The sequence below is a fragment of the Ylistrum balloti genome, unplaced genomic scaffold (assembly GCF_031769215.1).
Source record: "Ylistrum balloti isolate Yb309-2 unplaced genomic scaffold, AGI_CSIRO_Ybal_v1 Utg369790, whole genome shotgun sequence".
In the NCBI taxonomy this organism is placed as follows: domain Eukaryota; kingdom Metazoa; phylum Mollusca; class Bivalvia; order Pectinida; family Pectinidae; genus Ylistrum; species Ylistrum balloti.
In genome coordinates, this window is record NW_026781974.1 from 1,462,304 (window position 1) to 1,490,060 (window position 27,757).

General features: G+C 39.4%; 1 protein-coding gene across 1 annotated transcript; it reads right to left on the bottom strand.

The window, feature by feature from the left end:
- Nucleotides 1-995: 995 nt before the first annotated feature.
- On the bottom strand, nt 996-26,455 carry LOC132544330 (ubiquitin-associated and SH3 domain-containing protein B-like). The gene is made up of 12 exons (XM_060207912.1): nt 26,343-26,455; nt 22,697-22,750; nt 22,211-22,397; nt 21,138-21,330; nt 17,823-17,992; nt 14,529-14,737; nt 13,440-13,752; nt 9,846-9,966; nt 9,110-9,229; nt 7,879-7,971; nt 1,749-1,988; nt 996-1,517 (listed from the first exon to the last, which is right to left on the bottom strand). The coding sequence occupies exons 1-12, from the start codon at nt 26,453-26,455 to the stop codon at nt 1,276-1,278; spliced, it is 2,055 nt and encodes a 684-aa protein (XP_060063895.1). The 3' UTR covers nt 996-1,275.
- Nucleotides 26,456-27,757: the final 1,302 nt, after the last annotated feature.

Here is a 27,757-nt window from a genome sequence, read left to right on the forward strand (position 1 = left end):
TGTACAGAACTAGTACCTGTGTGTGTCGTATCACTGAAGTACTGGTGTACAGAACTAGTACCTGTGTGAGTCGTATCACTGAAGTACTGGTGTACAGAACTAGTACCTGTGTGTGTCGTATCACTGAAGTACTGGTGTACAGAACTAGTACCTGTGTGTGTCGTATCACTGAAGTACTGGTGTACAGAACTAGTACCTGTGTGAGTCGTATCACTGAAGTACTGGTGTACAGAACTAGTAAGTCGTATCACTGAAGTACTGGTGTACAGAACTCACTGAAGTACTGGTGTACAGAACTAGTACCTATGTGTGTCGTATCACTGAAGTACTGGTGTACAGAACTAGTACCTGTGTGTGTCGTATCACTGAAGTACTGGTGTACAGAACTAGTACCTGTGTGTGTCGTATCACTGAAGTACTGGTGTACAGAACTAGTACCTGTGTGTGTCGTATCACTGAAGTACTGGTGTACAGAACTAGTACCTGTGTGTGTCGTATCACTGAAGTACTGGTGTACTGGTGTACAGTATCACTGAAGTACTGGTGTACAGAACTGTGTGAGTCGTATCACTGAAGTACTGGTGTACAGAACTAGTACAAGCGAGAGTCGTATCACTGAAGTACTGGTGTACAGAACTAGTACCTGTGTGTGTCGTATCACTGAAGTACTGGTGTACAGAACTAGTACCTGTGTGTGTCGTATCACTGAAGTACTGGTGTACAGAACTAGTACCTGTGTGAGTCGTATCACTGAAGTACTGGTGTACAGAACTAGTACCTGTGTGTGTCGTATCACTGAAGTACTGGTGTACAGAACTAGTACCTGTGTGTGTCGTATCACTGAAGTACTGGTGTACAGAACTAGTACCTGTGTATCACTGAAGTACTGGTGTACAAGTACCTGTGTGTGTACTATCACTGAAGTACTGGTGTACAGAACTAGTACTCGCGTGAGTCGTATCACTGAAGTACTGGTGTACAGAACTAGTGCTCGCGTGAGTCGTATCACTGAAGTACTGGTGTACAGAACTAGTACCTGTGTGTGTCGTATCACTGAAGTACTGGTGTACAGAACTAGTACCTGTGTATGTCGTATCACTGAAGTACTGGTGTACAGAACTAGTACCTGTGTGTGTCGTATCACTGAAGTACTGGTGTACAGAACTAGTGCTCGCGTGAGTCGTATCACTGAAGTACTGGTGTACAGAACTAGTACTCGCGTGAGTCGTATCACTGAAGTACTGGTGTACAGAACTAGTGCTCGCGTGAGTCGTATCACTGAAGTAGTGGTATCACTCTCTGACTGTGGTTTCGGCCGTGTGTCAGGGCTAGTGAGGGTGGTTCTATAAAGGCCCATTTTTTCCTTGCTGGATCCTCCTCAACTGCACACACACTGCAGTATGGCACTTTGGGTAAGATCTTTTTATAGTCTGTGATGTTTCGAGTACCCCTCCCTATTAACTGTCGTGTACATAATTCCAACGTTCCAGCATGTCCAACAAACAACAGGTTTCCACCTACAACAAATTACAACAAAGATTTGTACACTTTGTATATTACCAAGTCAAAAGAAAACTGAGAGGAAACAGGTATTCAATGTTTGAAACACCGAATTTACAACTTTACGGAACTAGAAATATTGATATATAGCAAATCCTACTTTCATTTTTTAATGAATTTTTTTGCGTAAGGAAGAATTTTGTCTCGATGGAAAAATAGGGGATACATTTAGACAGTAATTGATTTACCTTCTAATTCATGGTTTTTAAGAATTTGTTTGGTAGACTCTGTTGATCTGGCATACAACACCTCAACTGGTTCATCTTCCTGCAGTTTGTCTCGAGGGTACTGAGGAGTGTAGGTTGTATCTACAGGGTAACCATGCTGTAGTAGTTCTGAGGGTGACATCCATCGTGGAACTCCAGCCTGGTAGCCTGTCCACTCATACAACCCTGGCTCAATCCTCAGCTTCCATGGTAAGTTAAACACTACAGGTAAATGCATAGAAATGTTCTGTCATTGCAGGAAAATGTTTTCTTTTTGTGGGCTGTGATGAAAAGTTGTGAAAGGTGTTCTAGGAGAAACAACAATAATGGTGGTGTTGTCATCAACAATTTGCTTCCAAGTTTTGCATCAAAAACATGAAGTCTGATTTTAACAAGATCATATAGTAAGCATTGTAGCACAACTATCATTTCTAGGATAACAAGATAAGATAGCTTATGGAATACTGGTAAACTGGGTTTCAAGTTTTGCACAAAAGTGTTATTAAGAAACAATAGGCCCATAGGGCCTGTATTGTTCAACTGGTTGAGTAGGCTTAATGTGCTTCATTTAAATTAAATGAAAAGCGTTTAAAAGATTTATGACTTTCTCTAAAATGTCCCGTCCCTTTATTATGTCCCATCCCTCTATTACATCCCACCCCTCTATTATGCCCCGTCCCTCTATTACATACCTCTTTTACTTCCCGTCCCCCTATTCCTGTCCCTCTAATATGTCCTGTCCCCCATTTTGTCCCATCCCTCTATTACGTCCTGTCACTCTATTATGCCCCGTCCCTCTACAACATACAGTCCGTCCATTACATCCTGTCCCTCTATTACGTTCGTCCCTTTATTATGTCACATCCCTCTATTACGTCCTGTCCCTCTATTCCCGTCCCTCTTATGTGTCCCGTCCCTCATTATGTCCCATCCCTGTATTACGTCCTGTCTTTCAATTACTACCCATCCCTTCTGTCCCTCTATTACATCCTGTCCCTTTATTATGTCTCGTCCCTCTATTACGTCCTGTCACTCTATTATGTCCTCACCCTCTATTGCATCCCGTCCCTCAAGTCCCGTCCCTTTATTATGCCCCATCCCTCTATTATGTCCCGTCACTCTATCAAGTCCCTCAACTTTATTAAGTCCTGTCCCTCTATTCTCGTCCCTCTAATATGTCCTGTCCCTCCTTATGTTCCATCCATCTATTACATCCTGTCCCTCTATTATGGCCCGTCCCCCTACTATGTCCCGTCCGTCCATTTCATCCCATCCCTCTATTACATCCTGTCCCTCTATTATGGCCCGTCCCCCTACTATGTCCCGTCCGTCCATTTCATCCCATCCCTATATTACATCCAGTCCCTCATGTCCAATCCCTCTAATATGTGCCGTCCCTCATTATGTCCCATCCCTCTATTACGTCCCGTCCGTCCATTACATCCTGTACCTCTATTACGTCCCTTCCCTTTGATATGCCCCGTCCCTTTATGATGTCCCATCCCTCACGTCCCATCCCTTTATTATGTCTCGTCCCTCTATTACGTCCTGTGACTCTATTATGTCCCAACCCTCTATTACGTCCCATCCCTCACGTTCCATCCTTTTATTATGTCCCATCCCTCTATTATGTCCGTCACTCTATTAAAGTCCTGTCCCTCTATTACTTCCTTTCCCTCTATTATGCACCGTCCCTCTACTGTGTCCCGTCCGTCCATTACATCCTGTCCCTATATTATATCCTGTCCCTCTATTACATCCCGTCCCTCATGTCCCATCCCTCTATTCCATCCTTCTAATATGTCTCGTCCCTCATTACGTCCCGTCACTCTGTTAAGTCCTGTTCCTCTATCTGAAAGGGTCAGATGCACCATGTATATAAAAAAGAAAAATACCAACATGTCAACACAATCAATCTTGAATTCAATAAAACTAGGGCAAAATATGAACAAAAGCAGACAGAGACTACTGAAAAAGTACAAGGAGAATAAGACCAGGTGTTCCAGAAGAGTAAGAATCTTCTGCCTCTTTGACGACACCCCCCATGTAAATCTATCCATGTAAGTAATGAGAACAAGGTATACAACAAAGGAACCAATGAGCAAACGAACATGTATCAAATATGTCTACCTATCTTACAAAAAAATAGAATATTTCTCAATGAGATTACTATGGCAACTGCCAAATTCCCTCAAAGTTTTCATCAACCTGCATCTTTTAAACCCCTGTGTGATGAAATTGTCTGTCAGTTTACAACTTCTTTACAAAAGCTTTACAATGCATGGAAAGCTATCCATGGTGGTTTAGTTGTAGGAAAAGATTGAGATAAGTGGCTGATAGAAGCAGAAGGGTCTGTCATGTCCTTGATTTCCAATTCTTGATGGTACATATGATGGACGCAGTTAGTGAATTTTTTTGTCATCAATATATCTGAATATGAAATTGAATGACTTGGAAAAGTCCTCTCTAACAAATTCAGCCTGGTATGAAAACAAAAACAAGTCAGCAAACAGAGGAGCACAGTAAGTTTACTTTACCCTAGGATGCTTCAGATCAAATTTGAACAAAACTGAATCATTCCAACAGAAGAAGGATATTGAAGAAGTTGCTATATTTTCCATATTGGGCCCCTCTCCTCCTTCTACAAGGGGCTAAGATCCTCATCTTAAACTCAGTTGATCCCCTTGAACATAGGTGACTGGATCATCTACAGGGAACACATGTGACTATATCTTCCATATTGGGCTCCTCTCCTCCTTCCACAAGGGGCTAAGATCCTCACCTTAAACTCAATTGATCCCCTTGAGGACCGCTCCTTCTGCCTCAGTGGGCTGAGAGCCACGTTTTGTACAAATTTGACTCCTTTCCAAACAAGCAAGATTCAGGCCAATTTGGGAAAACATCCAGGCATTACTCATTACTTTTTAAGTATTTTGCTCTATTTTCTCTATTGGGCCACTGCTGAAGGGGCTGAGATCCACAGTTTATACAGAATTTATTCCCCATCAACAGTATTGTGGGCATCTCAACATACCAAAGCATCTATTATCTACAGGGAATACAGGTGACTGGATTATCTACAGGGAACAGATGACTGGATTATCTACAGGGAACAGATGACTGGATTATCTACAGGGAATACAGGTGACTGGATTATCTACTGTGAACACATATGACTGGATTATCTACAGAGAATACAGGTGACTGGATTATAATCTACAGGGAACAGATGACTGGATTATCTACAGGGAACAGATGACTGGATTATCTACAGGGAACAGATGACTGGATTATCTACAGGGAATACAAGTGACTGGATTATCTACAGGGAACACAGGTAACTGGATTATCTACAGGGAATATAGGTGACTGGATTATCTACTGTGAACACATATGACTGGATTATCTACAGGGAACAAGTGACTGGATTATCTACAGGGAATACAGGTGACTGGATTATCTACAGGCAACAGATGACTGGATTATCTACAGGGAACAGATGACTGGATTATCTACAGGGAATACAGGTGACTGGATTATCTACTGTGAACACATATGACTGGATTATCTACAGGAAACATAGATGACTGGATTATCCACATGTGACTGGATTATCTACAGAGAACAGATGACTGGATTATCTACAGGGAACAGATGACTGGATTATCTACAGGGAACAGATGACTGGATTATCTACAGGGAACAGATGACTGGATTATCTACAGGGAATACAGGTGACTGGATTATCTACTGTGAACACATATGACTGGATTATCTACAGGGAACACAGGTAACTGGATTATCTACAGGGAATATAGGTGACTGGATTATCTACTGTGAACACATATGACTGGATTATCTACAGGGAACAAGTGACTGGATTATCTACAGGGAATACAGGTGACTGGATTATCTACAGGCAACAGATGACTGGATTATCTACAGGGAACAGATGACTGGATTATCTACAGGGAATACAGGTGACTGGATTATCTACTGTGAACACATATGACTGGATTATCTACAGGAAACATAGATGACTGGATTATCCACATGTGACTGGATTATCTACAGAGAACAGATGACTGGATTATCTACAGGGAACAGATGACTGGATTATCTACAGGGAACAGATGACTGGATTATCTACAGGGAACAGATGACTGGATTATCTACAGGGAATACAGGTGACTGGATTATCTACTGTGAACACATATGACTGGATTATCTACAGGGAACACAGGTAACTGGATTATCTACAGGGAATATAGGTGACTGGATTATCTACTGTGAACACATATGACTGGATTATCTACAGGGAACAAGTGACTGGATTATCTACAGGGAATACAGGTGACTGGATTATCTACAGGCAACAGATGACTGGATTATCTACACGGAATACAGGTGACTGGATTATCTACAGGGAATACAGGTGACTCGATTATCTACTGTGAACACATATGACTGGATTATCTACAGGAAACATAGATGACTGGATTATCCACATGTTACTGGATTATCTACTGTGAACACATATGACTGGATTATCTACAGGGAACAGATGACTGGATTATCTACATGGAACACAGGTAACTGGATTATCTACAGGGAACAGATGACTGGATTATCCACATGTGACTGGATTATCTACAGAGAACAGATGACTGGATTATCTACAGGGAATACAGATGACTGGATTATCTACAAGGAACAGATGACTGGATTATCTACTGTGAACACATATGACTGGATTATCTACAGGGAACAGATGACGGGATTATCTACAGGGAACACAGATAACTGGATTATCTACAGGGAACAGATGACTGGATTATCTACTGTGAACACATATGACTGGATTATCTACAGGGAACAGATGACTAGATTATCTACAGGGAACAGATGACTGGATTATCTACTGTGAACACATATGACTGGATTATCTACAGGGAACAGGTGACTGGATTATCTACAGGGAACACAGGTGACTGGATTATTTACTGGAAACACAGGTGACTGGATTATCTACAGGGAACACAGGTGATTGGATTATTTACTGGGAACACAGGTGACTGGATTTTCTACAGGGAACACAGGTGACTGGATTATTTACTGGGAACACAGGTGACTGGATTATCTACAGGGAACACAGGTGACTAGATTATCTACAGGGAACACAGGTGACTGGATTATCTACAGGGAACACAGGTGACTGGATTATTTACTGGGAACATAGGTGACTGGATTATATACTGGGAACACAGGTGACTGGATTATCTACAGGGAACACAGGTGACTGGATTATTTACTGGGAACACAGGTAATGGGTGATGTACTAGGAATAAAGATCCCAGATGAATATTAGTTGCCAGCATTGTAAAATCTTCATTTGTTGTTTAAATGTAAAAGCTTTTTCCTATCATTCTCGTCTTTCCTCTGTTTTGATTATACAGAATATGAGAAAACCTTCTAAAAACAGCAATGATATTACTTAACTGTAAAATCAAACACAGTTGCATTTCAACAATTTTGCTTCTTTGATCAGTCCCAAAATCAAAAAGGCACAACTTGGGACAAAAAAGAACTAAATTGGGAAATTTGAGAAAGATTCATCCATCCAGCACTTCTCAAGAAATAGAGATGACAAACTTTCACTGTCTAAATCCATGATTGCTGCCTGGCAATCATGTTATCTTTCTGATCAGTCTCAAAATAAGAAAAATATGTCCCTACTAGGGACCAAGAGAAACCTACATATTACGGTCCATCCAGTAAAAACCACATGAGTGCCTCTGCAAATTAACCCAAATATATCAGAAAATATTAAGGGAAAATGTCATCTTGCACAATATTCCCCCCCCCCCCCCGAAAACTGTTTTGGGATGTATGGAAGGCCAAGGGTAACACTTTCATGGTTGGTTGGGCATAAAAAGGATATAACTAGGGACCAAGAGGAACCCTATATATGAAAGTTGAGTACAATCCATCCAGTACTTTTCAAGAAAGAATTATTATAGTTCAGCAATGTGGATGATGGCAGCCTGAAAACTGAAGCATCAAAGAAATATCAAGTACATGATCTTTTCCTTACATACAAGATGACATTTACCTTTGAAGATCTGCGTAGCTGTCTGTACACATCTCAGAGAAGGAGAGCAGTATATACAAAACACTGTCACCCCGCTCTCTAAAAGGTTCTCAGCTGTAACAAAGAATAAATACATGAAGGTTTACCTGTAAAAATATATACCTGTATGTGATGTTTACCTGTAAGTGATATATATATACTTGAATAAAACATTCAGTGATATTTTCATGTATGTGATATTTAGTGATTTTTACCTGTACATGAAATTTAATTAAATTAACCTGTATGTGACATTTTGTGATAATAACCTGTGATATTTATCTGTATGTGTTATTTAGTAATAACAATCTGTGTGTGATTTATACTTGTATGCTAAGTTTACCTGTATGTGACATATATCTGTGATATTTACCTGTATGTGACATATATCTGTGATATTTACCTGTATGTGATATTCAGTGATATTTACCTGTATGTGACAAATATCTGTGATATTTACCTGTATGTGATATTCAGTGATATTTACCTGTAGGTGATATTCAGTGATATTTACCTGTATGTGATATTCAGTGATATTTACCTGTATGTGATATTCAGTGATATTTACCTGTATGTGATATTCAGTGATATTTACCTGTAGGTGATATTTACCAGTGTGATATTTCAGTGATATTTACCTGTATGTGATATTCAGTGTGATATTTACCTGTAAGTGATATTCAGTGATATTTACCTGTATGTGATATTCAGTGATATTTACCTGTATGTGATATTCAGTTATATTTACCTGTATGTGACATATATCTGTGATGTTTACCTGTATGTGATATTCAGTGATATTTACCTGTATGTGATATTCAGTGATATTTACCTGTATGTGATATTCAGTGATATTTACCTGTATGTGATATTCAGTGATATTTACCTGTATGTGATATTCAGTGATATTTACCTGTATGTGATATTCAGTGATATTTACCTGTATGTGACATATATCTGTGGTATTTACCTGTATGTGATATTCAGTGATATTTACCTGTAGGTGATATTCAGTGATATTTACCTGTATGTGATATTCAGTGATATTTACCTGTATGTGATATTCAGTGATATTTACCTGTATGTGATATTCAGTGATATTTACCTGTATGTGATATTCAGTGATATTTACCTGTATGTGATATTCAGTGATATTTACCTGTATGTGATATTCAGTGATATTTACCTGTATGTGATATTCAGTGATATTTACCTGTAAGGGTAGCCTGGTAATGACCTATAACAGTTAGTGGAGGGTCTTTGATATACTCAAGATGCGTTTTCCTTTTTGGCAGTTCCCGGAGTAAATTCAAATTATTTCTTTTGTAGTGACCTGAAAGTATATCAGTTGTAGATTGTCCAGATAAGATCAGGATAAAAATAGCATGCAGTTCCTGACCATTCTACTCTTGAAAAGTTTTATCAACAACAGGCCTACAGGGCCTGTATCATTAAAATGGCATTGTCTGGCTAAAATTGCTTCATCCAAACTAAAGGACAGGGAAATTATACCAGTAAATATACATACACACAACATATCTATTTTCCCATATGTCCCCATTACTCTGTCTGTCAGCCAATCATTCATGCTTGAAAAATGTGTCAACTTTAGGCAAAATCAAATTGTTCTTACAGGAGGAGTTGGATTTCCAAATTTCCCCTTTTTGGCCGAGATCCATCGCTTACAAGAAATTTGTTCCTCTTTATCCTTGGAAGATACTGATCCAATTTGGCCCAAAATCAAAGACTTTGGGTCCCGAGGGCCATGATTGAGGACTACGAGTCCTGAGGGACATGATTGAGGATTGTAAGTCCTGAGGAGTCATGATTCAGGAATATTAAGGCAAAGGGACATCATCGAGGATTGTCCTAAACACTGATCATCTATAATTTTATCTCTTCCAAAGTGCTAGATTAAGGTAACATTAATGTTGGTGTGTTCTACTCACCGTCATCATCATAACACATGTCAAACCATTCCTTGCCTAAAGCAAAATCCACACGCTCCCCGTGTCTAACAATATACAGCTTCCGTGGCGCCGATTTTTCTAAACCAGGTTTCTTCTTCACCTAAACAACAACAAAAAATTTGTTTGCAAAGATGAAATAATTTCAATCAAATCATCTTCTGATAAGAATTATCAAAAATATCTTGATTCATCCACTCAGGCGAGTAAAAATATCTTGATTCATCCACTCAGGCGAGTAAAAATATCTTGATTCATCCACTCAGGCGAGTAAAAATATCTTGATTCATCCACTCAGGCGAGTAAAAATATCTTGATTCATCCACTCAGGCGAGTAAAAATATCTTGATTCATCCACTCAGGCGAGTAAAAATATCTTGATTCATCCACTCAGGCGAGTAAAAATATCTTGATTCATCCACTCAGGCGAGTAAAAATATCTTGATTCATCCACTCAGGCGAGTAAAAATATCAGTTTCACAAACAACATTACTAAAGTATCTGCATCGTGAATACTACTATGAAATAATCCAATGTACACTTTTCCAGAATAACAATCTTTAATATCAAAGATGGCTACTTATCACACATTTTCTGATCATACAGTTCTAAAATAAAAAGCACAACTAGGAACCCAGGTAAACCTAAACATGAGACAGAAGAAGAATTTTATTGAATACTTTAATAACAAAGTATCAAAATCAAAGATGGCCACCGGTTAAAATCTTCAAAGAAAACATGAACCAAGAAACTTTTGCTTATGTATAACCATTACGTAGGTTTAGTGATGACAGAATAATCAGGAGTTGTTTACAAATCTCATCACCACTAAGTAATACCTATATCTCACATCACCACTAAGTAATACCTATATCTCACATCACCACTAAGTAATACCTATATCTCACATCACCACCAAGTAATACCTATATCTCACATCACCACTAAGTAATACCTATGTCAGATCGCTCACAAAAGGAATGTGAATCAACTTTCCTTTGTGACAGTATATAATTGTAGATAATTCATTGCCAAGACAAATAGAAACATCTGTTTAATGTTTACATGTATAATGTATATATTAAGAGTTAACAAATCTCAATTAAAAACAAGTATATATATTTGTTTGGCCTTAAAATGTACATTGTCAAACCTATCAATATATAACTTAGTTAGAACATACAAACTGTAATCATATATATATATCTAAAGATAGGTAAACCCTATCCCACACTTATTCATAAGTCATCTTTTAATTTATAGGAACCACGACAGAATCACACATTTATACGATAGAACTGCACATTGCTCACACAAATATTCGAAAGTTTTAGCCAGGGATTGAATTCCCGAGAGAAGCTGATCACGAATAAATGCAAACAGATTTTGTATATCATATATAATCATATCGTATGTCATACATCACAGTTAATTCCTGACAATAACAGCTATTCTTACCACAAGCATATATTAAGAGATGCTTGTACAGTATGATTGAGGCTGCTGGCTTAGGATTCTTCAATGTGAATTTTCCACTATTTTGGTTTCATTCACACAGTAGTAGTATTTGCTGAAGATTTTGTATAACGATATATAGTATTTATTTATAGTAGAATATTTCACTTTTAATCAAGGGTATCACAAAGAAGAATCAGGATCCTGGAACACCTATTTAACGGTGAGTTGTAACAACACTTTGATGTTACATGTGTTACATGACAAGTAACGTCTTTTTTGACTCAAACGTAATACATATTTTTGACTGCTTAAAATCAGGTATGAATATCTGTGCAATCTGGGAAATAGTGCTATATTTAGATTATGATGCAACAGAATTGAATAAAAATCAAAATAGTGGCCAAAACCCTTCAAGGGTATATGCTACCTTCTTGTTCCCAGTATATTTAGGGTGTATTTTCTATCACAAAATAAAACTTCATGAAAAAATTATGCGGTAGTTAAAAGTCACAATTAAACGTATTTATTCTTGATAAAATCTATGAAACATCTTGAACAAGGTATTTTACGTAACTGCATATAGCAGTGTCTGGAGTGTTGCTTCCCTTTCAAAATAATCAGAAAAAGAAAGAAAAAACACCATCATTTTTCACTTTTATACATCATTAAGTAAACAATAACTATGTATGAAGGAAGCTTTCACTTTCAAACAATTTTAAACTTTTGTAAATGAATACGAGCCTGACCTGTGCAGTCTTAATAGGTAAATGTATTACTAATGCCCAAGTAATATTTTGTCATCACATGTCACGTGACTTCATTTCGCATTCAAAATATGCATATTCACAAGAATAAGCAAACAGGCACAGGACTAGCTTTCGCAGTCATCTGTGTGCCAATGGAGGCAGGAGAGTATGTACATTATTGCATCCATTAAGAGTGAAATATGGAGTAATAAAAAATTATGACCAAAATCCTATAAGTATACTGGAAACATCAAGGATCATATGCCCTAAACTGTACTGGGAACAGGAAGGCAACATACACCCTTAAGTCTGCTGGAAAGAGTACACACCCTTAAATTTACTGGGAACAGGAAGGCAACATACACCCTTAAGTCTGCTGGAAAGAGTATACACCCTAAACTGTACTGGGAACAGGAAGGCAACATACATCCTTAAGTCTGCTGGAAAGAGTACACACCCTAAACTGTACTGGGAACAGGAAGGCAACATACATCCTTAAGTCTGCTGGAAAGAGTACACACCCTAAAATTTACTGGGTACAGGAACGTAGCATACACCCTTAAGTTTACTTGGAAAGAGTATACACCCTAAAATTTACTGGGAAAAGGAAGGTAGCATCCACATTTAAGTCTACTGGAAACAGCATACATCCTAAACTGTACTAGGAACAGGAAGGTAGCATACACCATTAAGTCTACTTGGAAAGAGTATACACCCTAAAATTTACTGGGAAAAGGAAGGTAGCATCCACCCTTAAGTACACATTTAGTCTACATTGAAACACATACACCCTTAACTGTGTTGGAAACAGGAAGGTAGCATACACCCTTAAGTCTACTTGGAAACAGCATACTTCTTAAACTGTACTAGGAACAGGAAGGTAGCATACACATTTAAGTCTACTGGAAGCAGTATACACCCTAAACTGTACTTGGAACAGGAAGGTAGCATACACCCTTAAGTCTACTTGGAAACAGCATACACCCATAACTGTACTGGGAACAGGAAGGTAGCATACACCCTTAAGTCTACTTGGAAACAGCATACACCCTTAAGTGTACTGGGAACAGGAAAGTAGCATATAACCTTAAGTCTACTGGAAACAGCATACACCCTTAACTGTACTAGGAACAGGAAAGTAGCATACAACCTTAAGTCTAGTGGAAAGAGTACACACCCTAAAATTTACTGGGAAGAGGAAGGGAGTATACAACATGAAGTCTACTGGAAACAGCATACACCCTAAACTGTACTGGAAACAGGAAGGTAGCATACAACCTTAAGTCCACTGGAAACAGTATACTCCCTTAACTGTACTAGGAACAGGAAGGTAGCATACACCCTTAAGTCTACTTGGAACAACAAAACACACCTGTGCATATCCATTTTTGTCATGCCACAAATTATCGTAAGGGGTCCAGTCCATTTCCACAGCCAACCCATTACTTTGAGTGGTAGAGGTGGCCCCCTGAGTGCTGACCGATGCGTTCCCAGTGGGATTAAGGCTTGGTGCCTGGTGGTTTATCGGCGTGGCCCCTTGTGGAATAAGAGGTGTAGTCCCTAAAGCGATGAGGGGTGGTGTTCCTGCAGGGTCTGCAGGGATAGGTATGAGTGGCGGAACCAACTGAGGGATCAGTGGTGCATTTCTTTGATGAACTTCAACTTTAGCTTCCATAGGTAAAGATCTACAATTAACAACAAACACAATGTGATATATGATACGTAAATACATGTGTTTTACATACATTAACTTTGAAATATAAACTTGAATTTCAGTCAATTAAGACGCCTATAGGCCTTCATAGTTACCAATGACAACCTATGATATAACAGTGGAAGCAATAGTATGAACAATTTTTAATGATTAAAACAATTCTGTATACTTTAGCAGTAATGGTAAAAAGAGACCATTGGTATCTAATTTCCCCCATATACAGTAACCTTACACATCATTAAAATGTAAGGGTAATTAGAAGAAGTTTTTTTCTCTATAAATCTCACCCCTGTGACCATGAATGTAAGTCTTGTCACAAAACAATGGTAGGCTTTATCCAATAGACATACAGGAAGAGTAAAAAAGAGTCGATTAGAAAGTGTTGTTTGAACATTTTCATAAAACTGATGCCTGTGACCTTATATTTGCATCAAGGTCAAATTTTTTTACAAATTTTGTTGGGCCTCATTCAAGGATCCTTCATGTCAAATATTGTGATTCTTGATTGTGATGATTTTGACCCGGCCAGAAGATAATAGCATTCTGTCAGCTTTCATTTGTTAACTTCCCTACAAATTTTCAGCTTAATTACAAAATACAAACAGAAGAATAAGCTTGAAATGGATTTTAAAGAAGGCTGTAATATTGCATTTGAAACTGACCCGAAAAAATAACATCCACATGTCACCTGTGTGTTTGTATTTACTGGTATAATGTTCTTGTTTGTGAATCCTTGTAGATACCTACCTGTGTAACGTCCAGGTACGTGTGTCGGCGGTTCTCTGCGTGTAAGGTCCTGGAAACAATCCAGAGTTTCCAGTAAGCCAGGATATTCCCTTATACCATTGATCCTTGCTTTGCTGGATTTCAGAGGGTTCAACATAAACAAAGTCTCCATCAATTAACTCCAATTCATCTCCCAGTTGTGGAGTATAAGCCTTCAACACCTTACGTACCTAGCAAAATACAACAGTAATAACTAACTACAGGTACTATAGTGTTAACGAAATTACAGGGAGTACAGGGTTAATGTAATTACATGGAGTAAATTAGTAACAAGATTACAGGTAATTAAGTGTTAATGAGATTACAGGTAATTAAGTGTTAATGAGATTACAGGTAATTAAGTGTTAACAAGATTACAGGAAATTAAATGTTAATGAGATTACAGGTAATACAGTGTTAACAAGATTACAGGTAGTACAGTGTTAATGAGATTACAGGTAATACAGTGTTGATAAGATTACAGGTAGTACAATGTTAAGGATATTATTTCCTCTAACTACTAATTCCAGTATACCCCCTACCTACTGATTTCAGTATACCCCCTTCCTACTGATTTCAGTATACCTCCTACCTACTGATTCCAGTATACCCCCTACCTACTGATTCCAGTATTCCCTCTACCTACTGATTCCAGTATACCCCCTACCTACTGATTCCGGTATACCCCCTACCTACTGATTCCAGTATACCTCCCACCTACTGATTCCAGTATACCCCCTACCTACTGATTCCAGTATACCCCCTACCTACTGATTCCCTCTACCTACAGATTCCAGTATACCCTCGACCTACTGATTCCCTCTACCTACTGATTCCAGTATACCCCCTATCTACTGATTCCAGTATACCTCCTACCTACTGATTCCAGTATACCCCCTACCTACTGATTCCCTCTACCTACAGATTCCAGTATACCCTCGACCTACTGATTCCAGTATACCCCCTATCTACTGATTCCAGTATACCTCCTACCTACTGATTCCAGTATACCTCCCACCTACTGATTCCAGTATACCCCCTACCTACTGATTCCCTCTACCTACAGATTCCAGTATACCCTCTACCTACTGATTCCAGTATACCCCCTACCTACTGATTCCAGTATACCTCCTACCTACTGATTCCAGTATACCTCTACCTACTGATTCCAGTATACCCCCTACCTACTGATTCCAGTATACCCTCTACCTACTGATTCCAGTATACCCCCTACCTACTGATTCCAGTATACCCCCTACCTACTGATTCCAGTATACCCTCTACCTACTGATTCCAGTATACCCCCTACCTACTGATTCCAGTATACCCCCTACCTACTGATTCCAGTATACCCTCTACCTACTGATTCCCCCTACCTACTGATTCCAGTATACCCCCTACCTACTGATTCCAGTATACCCCCTACCTACTGATTCCAGTATACCCCCTACCTACTGATTCCAGTATATACCCCCTACCTACTGATTCCAGTATACCCCCTACCTACTGATTCCAGTATACCCCCTACCTACTGATTCCACCTACTATACCCCCTACCTACTGATTCCAGTATATACCTACTGATTCCTATACCTACTGATTCCAGTATACCCCCTACCTACTGATTCCAGTATACCCCCTACCTACTGATTCCAGTATACCCCCTATCTACTGATTCCAGTATACCCCCTACCTACTGATTCCAGTATACCCCCTACCTACTGATTCCAGTATACCCCCTACCTACTGATTCCAGTATACCCCCTACCTACTGATTCCAGTATACCCCCTACCTACTGATTCCAGTATACCCCCTACCTACTGATTCCCTCTACCTACTGATTCCAGTATACCCTCTACCTACTGATTCCCTCTACCTACTGATTCCAGTATACCCCCTACCTACTGATTCCAGTATACCCCCTACCTACTGATTCCAGTATACCCCCTACCTACTGATTCCAGTATACCTACTGATTCCAGTATACCCCCTACCTACTGATTCCAGTATACCCCCCTACCTACCGATTCCAGTATACCCCCTATCTACTGATTCCAGTATACCCCCTTTCTACTGATTCCAGTATACACCCTACCTACTGATTCCAGTATACCCCCTACCTACTGATTCCCTCTACCTACTGATTCCAGTATACCCCCTACCTACTGATTCCAGTATACCCCCTACCTACTGATTCCAGTATACCCCCTACCTACTGATTCCAGTATACCCCCTACCTACTGATTCCCTCTACCTACTGATTCCAGTATACCCCCTACCTACTGATTCCAGTATACCCTCTACCTACTGATTCCAGTATACCCTACCTACTACCTCCTACCTACTGATTACTGATTCCAGTATACCCCCTACCTACTGATCCCAGTATACCCCCTACCTACTGATTCCAGTATACCCCCTACCTACTGATTCCAGTATACCCCCTATCTACTGATTCCAGTATACCCCCTATCTACTTATTCCGGTATACCCCCTACCTACTGATTCCAGTATACCTCCCACTTACTGATTCCAGTATACCCCCTACCTACTGATTCCAGTATACCCCCTACCTACTGATTCCAGTATACCCCCTACCTACTGATTCCAGTATACCCCCTACCTACCCAGTATACCCCCTACCTACTGATTCCAGTATACCCCCTACCTACTGATTCCAGTATACCCCCTACCTACTGATTCCAGTATACCCCCTACCTACTGATTCCAGTATACTACCTACTGATTCCAGTATACCCCCTACCTACTGATCTACCTACTGATTCCAGTATACCCCCTACCTACTGATTCCAGTATACCCCCTACCTACTGATTCCAGTATACCCCCTACCTACTGATTCCAGTATACCCTCTACCTACTGATTCCAGTAGATCCCCTACCTACTGATTCCCTCCACCTACTGATTCCAGTATACCCTCTACCTACTGATTCCAGTATACCCTCTACCTATTGATTCCCTCTACCTACTGATTCCAGTATACCCCCTACCTACTGATTCCAGTATACCCCCTACCTACTGATTCCAGTATACCCCCTACCTACTGATTCCAGTATACCTCCCACCTACTGATTCCAGTATACCCCCTACCTACTGATTCCAGTATACCCTCTACCTACTGATTCCAGTATACCCTCTACCTATTGATTCCCTCTACCTACTGATTCCAGTATACCCCCTACCTACTGATTCCAGTATACCCTCTACCTACTGATTCCAGTATACCCCCTACCTACTGATTCCAGATTAATTTACCTCACACTTTGCTTTGCTAATGTCACGAGAATACAATCTGAAGTCCCATTGAACATCAGCATCAAAATTGATGTCTTTGGCCATAGTAAGCAGTTTTTCATGTTGATCCGGTTGGTACTGGTATGCCAGTGTCATGTGTAACTGTTTCTTGTGTGGCTCAAACTTGATACCTGTAAAATAATTAACAGCTTCATTATCATTATATAGGAAACCACATCACACATCATTACACACATCAAGAGTCAAAACTCCTCACAAAACACACATCAGGAGTCAAAACTCCTCACAAAACACACATCAGGAGTCAAAACTCCTCACAAAACACACATCAGGAATCAAAACTCCTCACAAAACACACACATCGGGAGTCAAAACTCCTCACAAAACACACACATCAGGAGTCAAAACTCCTCACAAAACACACATCAGAAATCTAAACTCCTCACAAAACACACATCAGAAATCTAAACTCCTCACAAAACACACATCAGAAATCTAAACTCCTCACAAAACACACACATCAGGAGTCAAAACTCCTCACAAAACACACATCAGGAATCAAAACTCCTCACAAAACACACACATCAGGAATCAAAACTCCTCACAAAACACACATCAGAAATCTAAACTCCTCACAAAACACACACATCAGGAGTCAAAACTCCTCACAAAACACACACATCAGGAGTCAAAACTCCTCACAAAACACACATCAGAAATCTAAACTCCTCACAAAACACACATCAGGAGTCAAAACTCCTCACAAAACACACATCAGGAATCAAAACTCCTCACAAAACACACATCAGAAATCTAAACTCCTCACAAAACACACACATCAGGAGTCAAAACTCCTCACAAAACACACACATCAGGAGTCAAAACTCCTCACAAAACACACATCAGGAGTCAAAACTCCTCACAAATCACACATCAGGAATCAAAACTCCTCACAAAACACACATTAGGAGTCAAAACTCCTCACAAAACACACATCAGGAATCAACTCCTCACAAAACACACATCAGGAGTCAAAACTCCTCACAAAACACACATCAGGAATCAAAACTCCTCACAAAACACACACATCAGGAGTCAAAACTCCTCACAAAACACACATCAGGAGTCAAAACTCCTCACAAATCACACATCAGGAATCAAAACTCCTCACAAAACACATATCAGGAGTCAAAACTCCTCACAAAACACACATCAGGAATCAAAACTCCTCACAAAACACACATCAGGAGTCAAAACTCCTCACAAAACACACACATCAGGAGTCAAAACTCCTCACAAAACACACACATCAGAAATCAAAACTCCTCACAAAACACACACATCAGGAGTCAAAACTCCTCACAAAACACACACATCAGGAGTCAAAACTCTTCACAAAACACACACATCAGGAATCAAAACTCCTCACAAAACACACATCAGGAGTCAAAACTCCTCACAAAACACACACATCAGAAATCAAAACTCCTCACAAAACACACACATCAGGAGTCAAAACTCCTCACAAAACACACATCAGGAGTCAAAACTCCTCACAAAACACACACATCAGGAGTCAAAACTCCTCACAAAACACACACATCAGGAGTCAAAACTCCTCACAAAACACACATCATCATAGACATGAGTATATTATATTGTTATTGTTGTACACTGTAACTGTAACACGAGGCCAAAGGACCTTAACTGCCATCTGAGTCAAAATGCTTCTTGTAACATGTCACAGAAATAATCTTGTTAAAAAAAGTAAGATAACTTTAACTACATTGTACACATAACACAAATGTAAACAGTGCATAACATTAACTGCTGTTCTCTGCTAAGGCTTCTTATCAAGTTTGAATTAAAGAGGAAATTACACCCAAAAACACAGTTTTTCTATTTAAATTCTTCGTTCCAGGAACAGCGTTCAATAGATTCTATCACATCACTAAAAAAATAACGAAAGCTATTTGCTTCATGAAAGGCTTACCCTTTCATTAGTTGATGTTGTTCTCACAAATTGCCCTAACCTATGTTTTAGACCAATTTTAACGGTGGTCTTAGTGACTCTCACAATTTTACAAAAGGTACAGCACCTTGCTTTCCAAGAGGGAAGTGTAAATTCTGTAGTTTTGAGAATTTTGAACAGGAAAATTTTCCTTTTGTTTCATCTAATAATGTCCCTTTCCATGTGGTTTATGTTTTTGAAAAGCCTGATGATATTTACTGGGCTCATGATCAGCTGATCAGAGACGTTATTCACTCTAATACACCTGTAAAGGAACGTAAACCTCTAGTAAATAAACCTCCTTTTTAAAATGGAAATCACCGAAGGGTGGCTTATAAGGAAGATATATTACGTAGTAAGTACAACTGAATGAAAACAGCTGGGAAGCCTAAAGAAAGCAAAGAAATTTCGCTGAAAAACTAAGGAGGCAGCTTGTGCAGATATATTTTCAGGAAAGATGCAGTGATGGTTCAGCTTCTAACGATTTTTGGCCTACTGTAAAGCCATTTTTTTACCAAATAAATGTTTCAAAGGATCATGCATAACATTTGGAAGTTTACAAGAATATCATCATATTTTCTCTACTTATGACATTTATCTTGAATCATCTTACTGTTTCTTTTAATGTCCCTTGACCAGATGGTCAGTGAACATCATTGTATATAATGCAGTGTTTTATAGTCATGTTTGTCACAATAATAGCACTACAGTGCTAATGTAGTGTTTACCATAAGTGACTTTAAACAAAGCTTCTTGACTCTTGTTATCGGGGTATTGGGAAGATCTTCGAATTCCGAGTCAATTTGACCTCCCTTCGACCATGCTGTCCACACCCATGGGGTCAGCCAGGATCAAGACATCATCAAACTGCCATCTTATACTAATAATTCTAACCAAGTTTGAATTACTTCCAATAGAAAACAAACAAACTATGGTGAAAAATGTAATTTTCCAATACAAACCTATACTAAATCTTACACACATCTTAAATATCTGTAAAGCATCTAAAGGCTTTTCCATCTATATACAGTATTTCATTCTACCTTGCCTGGGTATTGAGAAGAAGATTTTTGAAGTTAAAATCAATTTGACCCTTCAGATGGCCCAGGACCTCAGGCCCCATGTAAGAAGTGGGTTTTAGGGACTGTATAATTTACCATTTGTTGCGCCTTTTGGCCATTTCGTTGAAATTGGTTCACCAGTTTTTCAAAAGAAGTCCAAAATGTTAAAAGTCAACGGTGAACAATGCCAGACAAAAGGAAATCGCAAATAATCAATAAAAAATGACTGTTTGCTTGACTCACCTGAATTTTTCAGTTCTTCTCCAACTTGATTTGTGATATCTGACAGATACCTGTAGAAATCCTCCTGTAAAAACAATCCAATAAAATTCATCTGACTGAAAAAGTCAAGTTTCAATTTGCCTGGAGCCTGGCGTAGCTTAGTTTCCAGCTTCAGGACAGCACAGGTTACATCATGGGTCTTAGCATCCTCCACCTAAAATAAAGAAGGGAGAATGCAAAGTGAATAGATTAAACATAACAGGGGGAAAAGTGAATAGATAAACATACCAGGGGGAAAAGTGAATAGATTAAACATACCAGGGGGAAAACTGAATAGAATGGGGGGTAGGGTGGGAGGGGGAATAGAATAGATAAACATAACAAGGGGAAGAAGTAAATAGAATACTGAATAGAAAGGAAGGAAAGCGAATAAAAAAACATTCTGAAATAATTTCTGTATGGGGCCTAGGTCCTGTACTAAAATGGAAATCAGATAAACTGTCTAATGTCCTATAGCCCGAGATGTCACTCCTTCCTGGTTTATAAGCATTCCTTTTATCCAGATATGCTTCAGATAAAAATGTGACAGAATCCTGACATTCCAACAAAATAAAGATTTGAAATGATTTGCTCTATTTCACCCATTGGGCTACACCCCTCATGTCCCAGGGGGTTTAGACCCAATGTTTATACAAAATAGATTCCCTTTCACCCTAGAAAGCTCTTAGAAAATTGGGGTAGAAGAATCCAGGCAATTCCTGGATGACAGGGAGGACAGACAGTGAATGGTACAGCTATAGATATGATGACAGGGAGGACAGATGGTGAATGGAACAGCTATAGATATGATGACAGGGAGGACAGATGGTGAATGGAACAGCTATAGATATGATGACAGGGAGGACAGATGGTGAATGGAACAGCTATAGATATGATGACAGGGAGGACAGACAGTGAATGGTATATCTACAGTATATAGTTTGATCTTAATCATCTGAGATATATGTAATAAGAATAGTATGAAAATATTCTTAAAATATTCTAAATAAAAATGCATTCAATTTTAAAAATGATAGTGAAATATGGTCACTTACCGTGAAAAAGGGACAAAGTGTAATATGTGGGAAGTAAGCATGTGATCCGTTCCAGCCACAGCTGTTGAGAGACTTCTCAGCGAATTCTACAATCTCTTTCTGCAGCGCCCCCTTGGGGCAGAGATACAGAATATACTCTCTGGAATTATTCTTGTCTAGGTGAGGGTCATTCACATGTGACAGGAGCCTGTTACAAAAGTAGCAAATCTATGTTACTTCCTCAACATAAGAACACATCTACTGATCTGAGATCAGAGGTCAAAGGTCAGAGGAAGTGTAAGAAGTACAAACTATTGCTGACTCTTCAGTGACTTTTTGGAATCCAACATGGATCCTGGACTCATGCTTTTACTCTGGGCTCAGATTTTGAGAACCAACTATCTCTGGATATTTGGATTCTTCAAATTATTCAAAATGTTGATTTGGACTTGCCTGAAAATACTCTACAATAAACACACTATTTTATAGACAATTAATCCTAATTACCAGTCAGAGGCCAGCTGTACTCCACAGTCTCCTGTTGATGCTATAGCCTTCTCCCTGCAATAATAACATTATTGTACAAAACACAGTATTACAGAACTTTAATGATGAGTATTAGTATTTGAACACAATTATCATAAATATTAACAGATGTACAATTTTATATTTAGTAACTAAGAAATTAGAATTTGATACTCTGTTGTTTTTATTACATATTGACAACATTTGCCCTAAGAGTTACAGAAATTTATGAAAAACAAAAATATTCTTAACATGAAAAATATTAGGGGGGGGGGGATGTTGGTGATCAGATGCACAAAATAAATTCCCCTTAAAACCATGCTTCACACCAAACTGGAACAGAATCCAGCTTATACAGAAGAATAATTTTTAAGAAAAGTGCCCTTTTTGGCTCTGTCCTTCCTTCCCTTATGGCTCCTGACCAAAGGTTTTACAAAATTGTTTCCCCTTTGCACAATAATGCTTCAGATCAAATCAGTACCGTATTCAGGCATTCTTAAAGAAGAAGAAGAGTTTTATAGAATTCGCCATATCTCCCCCATCAGGCCTACCTCTTCAAACCCCATGAGACTAAAACCAAATGTTTCTAAGATGCTTCAGACCGATTTGAGACAGAATCCAGCCATTCCTACTGAAGAAGGATTATAAACAATTTGCTCTATTTCCCATAACTGGCCTTGCCCCTTCCACCCCAAGGAGTCAACACCAAGTTTATACAACATGGATTCTTATTCACCTTAAAGATACTTCACACCCAATTGAGACAGAATCTATGCACTTCCACAAAATATCAATTTTAGATAATTATCTGTTTCCTAAATTGGGCCCCATCCTTCAAGCCACTGGGAGTGATGACTGACCATTTGTAAAAAAATTGATTCACTTTCAACTAAGGATACTTCAGACTAAAGCTGGACAGAATGCAGGTATTCCTCCTGTAGAAGAAAGATTTAAAATTTTTCCAAAACCTTTTTTTTGGCCATGACCTCCATCATGCCACAGGGTATTCAAACAAACCACAAAATTGGACAAATACAGTATGAAGACACTGATCAAGAAAAAAAGGAGCTAATCCAGTGTACTGTACAAAAACCAGTGAGCTGATCCAGTGTACTGTACAAAAACAGTGAGCTGATCCAGTGTACAGTACAAAAACAGTGAGCTGATCCAGTGTACTGTACAAAAACAGTGAGCTGATCCAGTGTACAGTACAAAAACAGAGATCTGATCCAGTGTACTGTACAAAAACAGAGAGCTGATCCAGTGTACTATACAAAAACAGAGAGCTGATCCAGTGGACAGTACAAAAACAGTGAGCTGATCCAGTGTACTGTACAAAAACAGAGAGCTGATCCAGTGTACTGTACAAAAACAGAGAGCTGATCCAGTGTACTGTACAAAAACAGAGAGCTGATCCAGTGTACTGTACTGTACAAAAACAGAGAGCTGATCCAGTGTACTGTACAAAAACAGTGAGCTGATCCAGTGTACTGTACAAAAACAGTGAGCTGATCCAGTGTACTGTACAAAAACAGTGAGCTGATCCAGTGTACTGTACAAAAACAGATCCAGTGTACTGTACAAAAACAGAGAGCTGATCCAGTGTACAGTACAAAAACAGAGAGCTGATCCAGTGTACTGTACAAAAACAGAGAACAGTGTACTGTACAAAAACAGAGAGCTGATCCAGTGTACAATACAAAAACAGAGAGCTGATCCAGTGTACTGTACAAAAACAGAGAGTGTACAGAGTACAAAAACAGAGAGCTGATCCAGTGTACTGTACAAAAACAGAGAGCTGATCCAGTGTACTGTACAAAAACAGAGAGCTGATCCAGTGTACTGTACAAAAACAGAGAGCTGATCCAGTGTACTGTACAAAAACAGAGAGCTGATCCAGTGGACAGTACAAAAACAGAGAGCTGATCCAGTGTACTGTACAAAAACAGTGAGCTGATCCAGTGTACTGTACAAAAACAGAGAGCTGATCCAGTGTACTGTACAAAAACAGTGAGCTGATCCAGTGTACTGTACAAAAACAGAGAGCTCATCCAGTGTACTGTACAAAAACAGAGAGCTGATCCAGTGTACAGTACAAAAACAGAGAGCTGATCCAGTGTACTGTACAAAAACAGAGAGCTGATCCAGTGTACTGTACAAAAACAGAGAGCTGATCCAGTGTACAATACAAAAACAGAGAGCTGATCCAGTGTACTGTACAAAAACAGAGAGCTGATCCAGTGTACTGTACAAAAACAGAGAGCTGATCCAGTGTACTGTACAAAAACAATGAGTTGATATAGTGTACTGTACAAAAACAGTGAGCTGATCCAGTGTACAGTACAAAAACAGTGAGCTGATCCAGTGTACTGTACAAAAACAGTGAGCTGATCCAGTGTACTGTACAAAAACATTTGGGACGAACGTCCTCAGTCTGGATGGTGTACTTGAATCCCTATATTTGGGGAGAACGTCCTCAGTCTGGATGGTGTACTCACATCCCTACAATTGGGGACGTCCTCAGTGTGGATGGTGTACTCACATCCCTACATTTGGGGACGACGTCCTCAGTCTGGATGGTGTACTCACATCTCCTCATTTGGGGACGACGTCCTCAGTTTGGATGGTGTTCTTACATCCCTACATTTGGGGACGTCCTCAGTCTGGATGGTGTACTCACATCCCTACATTTGGGGACGTCCTCAGTCTGGATGGTGTACTCACATCCCTACATTTGGGGACGTCCTCAGTGTGGATGGTGTACTCACATCCCTACAATTGGGGACGTCCTCAGTGTGGATGGTGTACTCACATCCCTACATTTGGGGACGTCCTCAGTGTGGATGGTGTACTCACATCCCTACATTTGGGGACGTCCTCAGTCTGGATGGTGTACTCACATCCCTACATTTGGGGACGTCCTCAGTCTGGATGGTATACTCACATCCCTACATTTGGGGACGTCCTCAGTGTGGATGGTGTACTCACATCCCTACATTTGGGGGCGTCCTCAGTGTGGATGGTGTATATGTAAAATACTTGACTAACAGTGACAAAGGAGGTTAAATCTGCTTGATGAATAAACTTACTGAGTAGACAAATTACTCTACCCTTTTCATAACATCCAGGAAGGTAAAAATAGCCCTGACCTTATTCAGGATCAGTACAGATAGCAAACGGACCTAGCCATGGTATAAACATATATTACATTTATCAATGGTACAGAGGATCTAGACCGATGTAAAATCTCTATCTGTACTATCGTATTTTCATATTTCTCCTTGAACCACAAGACATGTACATAACATGATGTTTGACAGACGATGGACCAATGTATGCTGGAATATTGTAACCGCGATTTTACTTCCTCTCCTTACTTGGTATCGATTATCGACCGCGCATCACTAATCAGATCGACGCAGTATCGATTATTATTTTACGTTTACTTTGTCCTGAAATATTAATAACAAAAGAGATATAAATAAGATATGTTTTGATGAAGATCGTGACGTGATCTGTGTCGGTGACTCATGTCAACAACCTGATGGCTGTTGACACCCAACAAAGTGGTCGAGCTTGGAGCACATACCTCTGTTAACAAAGCGCAGGACATTTTGAAATTACTCACGCTCGTTGTTTAGAGAATCCCATCTGTAACAAAATTTCTCGGTCGGACTTCGATTTTTGACGTTTGATAGATTCATCTCTCCGATGTCTCGTCGGCAGTACACCAGAAGCCATCTTACTTCCTTAAACGTAAGGGAGATAACTCATTAAAACTGACACGAGCTTTAAAGAATAGTTAGCTTGAAGTCTTTTAGTTTTGGATTCGAGTTATCTAGTATGATACTGTTCTGACGTGTTACAATGCTTTATTAGATTATTTAAAGAACGAACATGTATATATAGCCCAGTTTTGAATCGTGGATAGAATATTGTCTTGTGCTCTAGAATCGGGTATTTATTTAACGGTTGCAAGTCCACTAAAATGGCCGTTTGGCCTTTAAGCGGACGGGAAAAGATAGGGAGATGAGTAGAGAGGAAATATGAAGCGATGAGAGAGAAAGTGGGATACCGAAACTAGGCCCAATGGAGACTGGTCATTGCCTTTTGTGTTTGTTCACTGGACTGTGAAGTCATCAAAGCCATATTCTAATGTTAGATTGAAATTTAGACCGGCCTGCCTCACCAGAGCCATTTTGTCGGCCAGTGAGCTGTGAAACTCATTTTCGTATGAAACATGTTACTAATAAATCAAAATAGCGTATCACAAAACTTACACAAGTCTGAAAATCAGTAAGCTTCTGATCCCTCTGTCTAATACGTTTCTATCCAGATCACGAACTAAGATATATATGTCACAGGGTACAATTGTAATACAACTAGGTAATTGTATACTAATTAGATAATGTGTATACACTACGATGGTCATGTGTTGGAAAGTACACATGAACTTGTATTGTCTATTGTAAGTGTCCTGTATAACTTGAGTTCGTCACTGTCCGTACGTCGATGTGTAGTGTCCGTGTCTGTCCATATAGTTACCGGTTTATGTGTCCAGGTCCCACTTGTATAAAACATCTTAACTTGAGATTTCCTCAAGTCGAGATTTTCCTCAACTGATATCTCCTTAAAAACGGCTCGTATAAAATTTTCTCAAGGAATAGGAGGAAGTAATCGGCTAGGATGTCCTGAAATTCCTTGAGGAATTCCATACAAGATATTTTCAAGGAGATATCAGCTGAGGGAAATCTCGACTTGAGGAAATCTCAAGTTGAGATGTTTTATACAAGTAGGGCTAGGTATGTAATGTGAGAGGTGAGAATATCGTGCGAGAATGAGTGAGCTTTTCAATAAAACTATTAGTTCGCAGTCATTCGGCGCATACGGCCACGGAACGACCACGGGACGCATCCTCCGGAGTCCCTACGGTAGACGTTTATATATTGTATACTCGACACGACCACGTCGTTGAAGGTAACTACACTGAATATTATAGCAATAAAAAGTAATTTTCTGTAACTGAATTAACTATATCAGTGT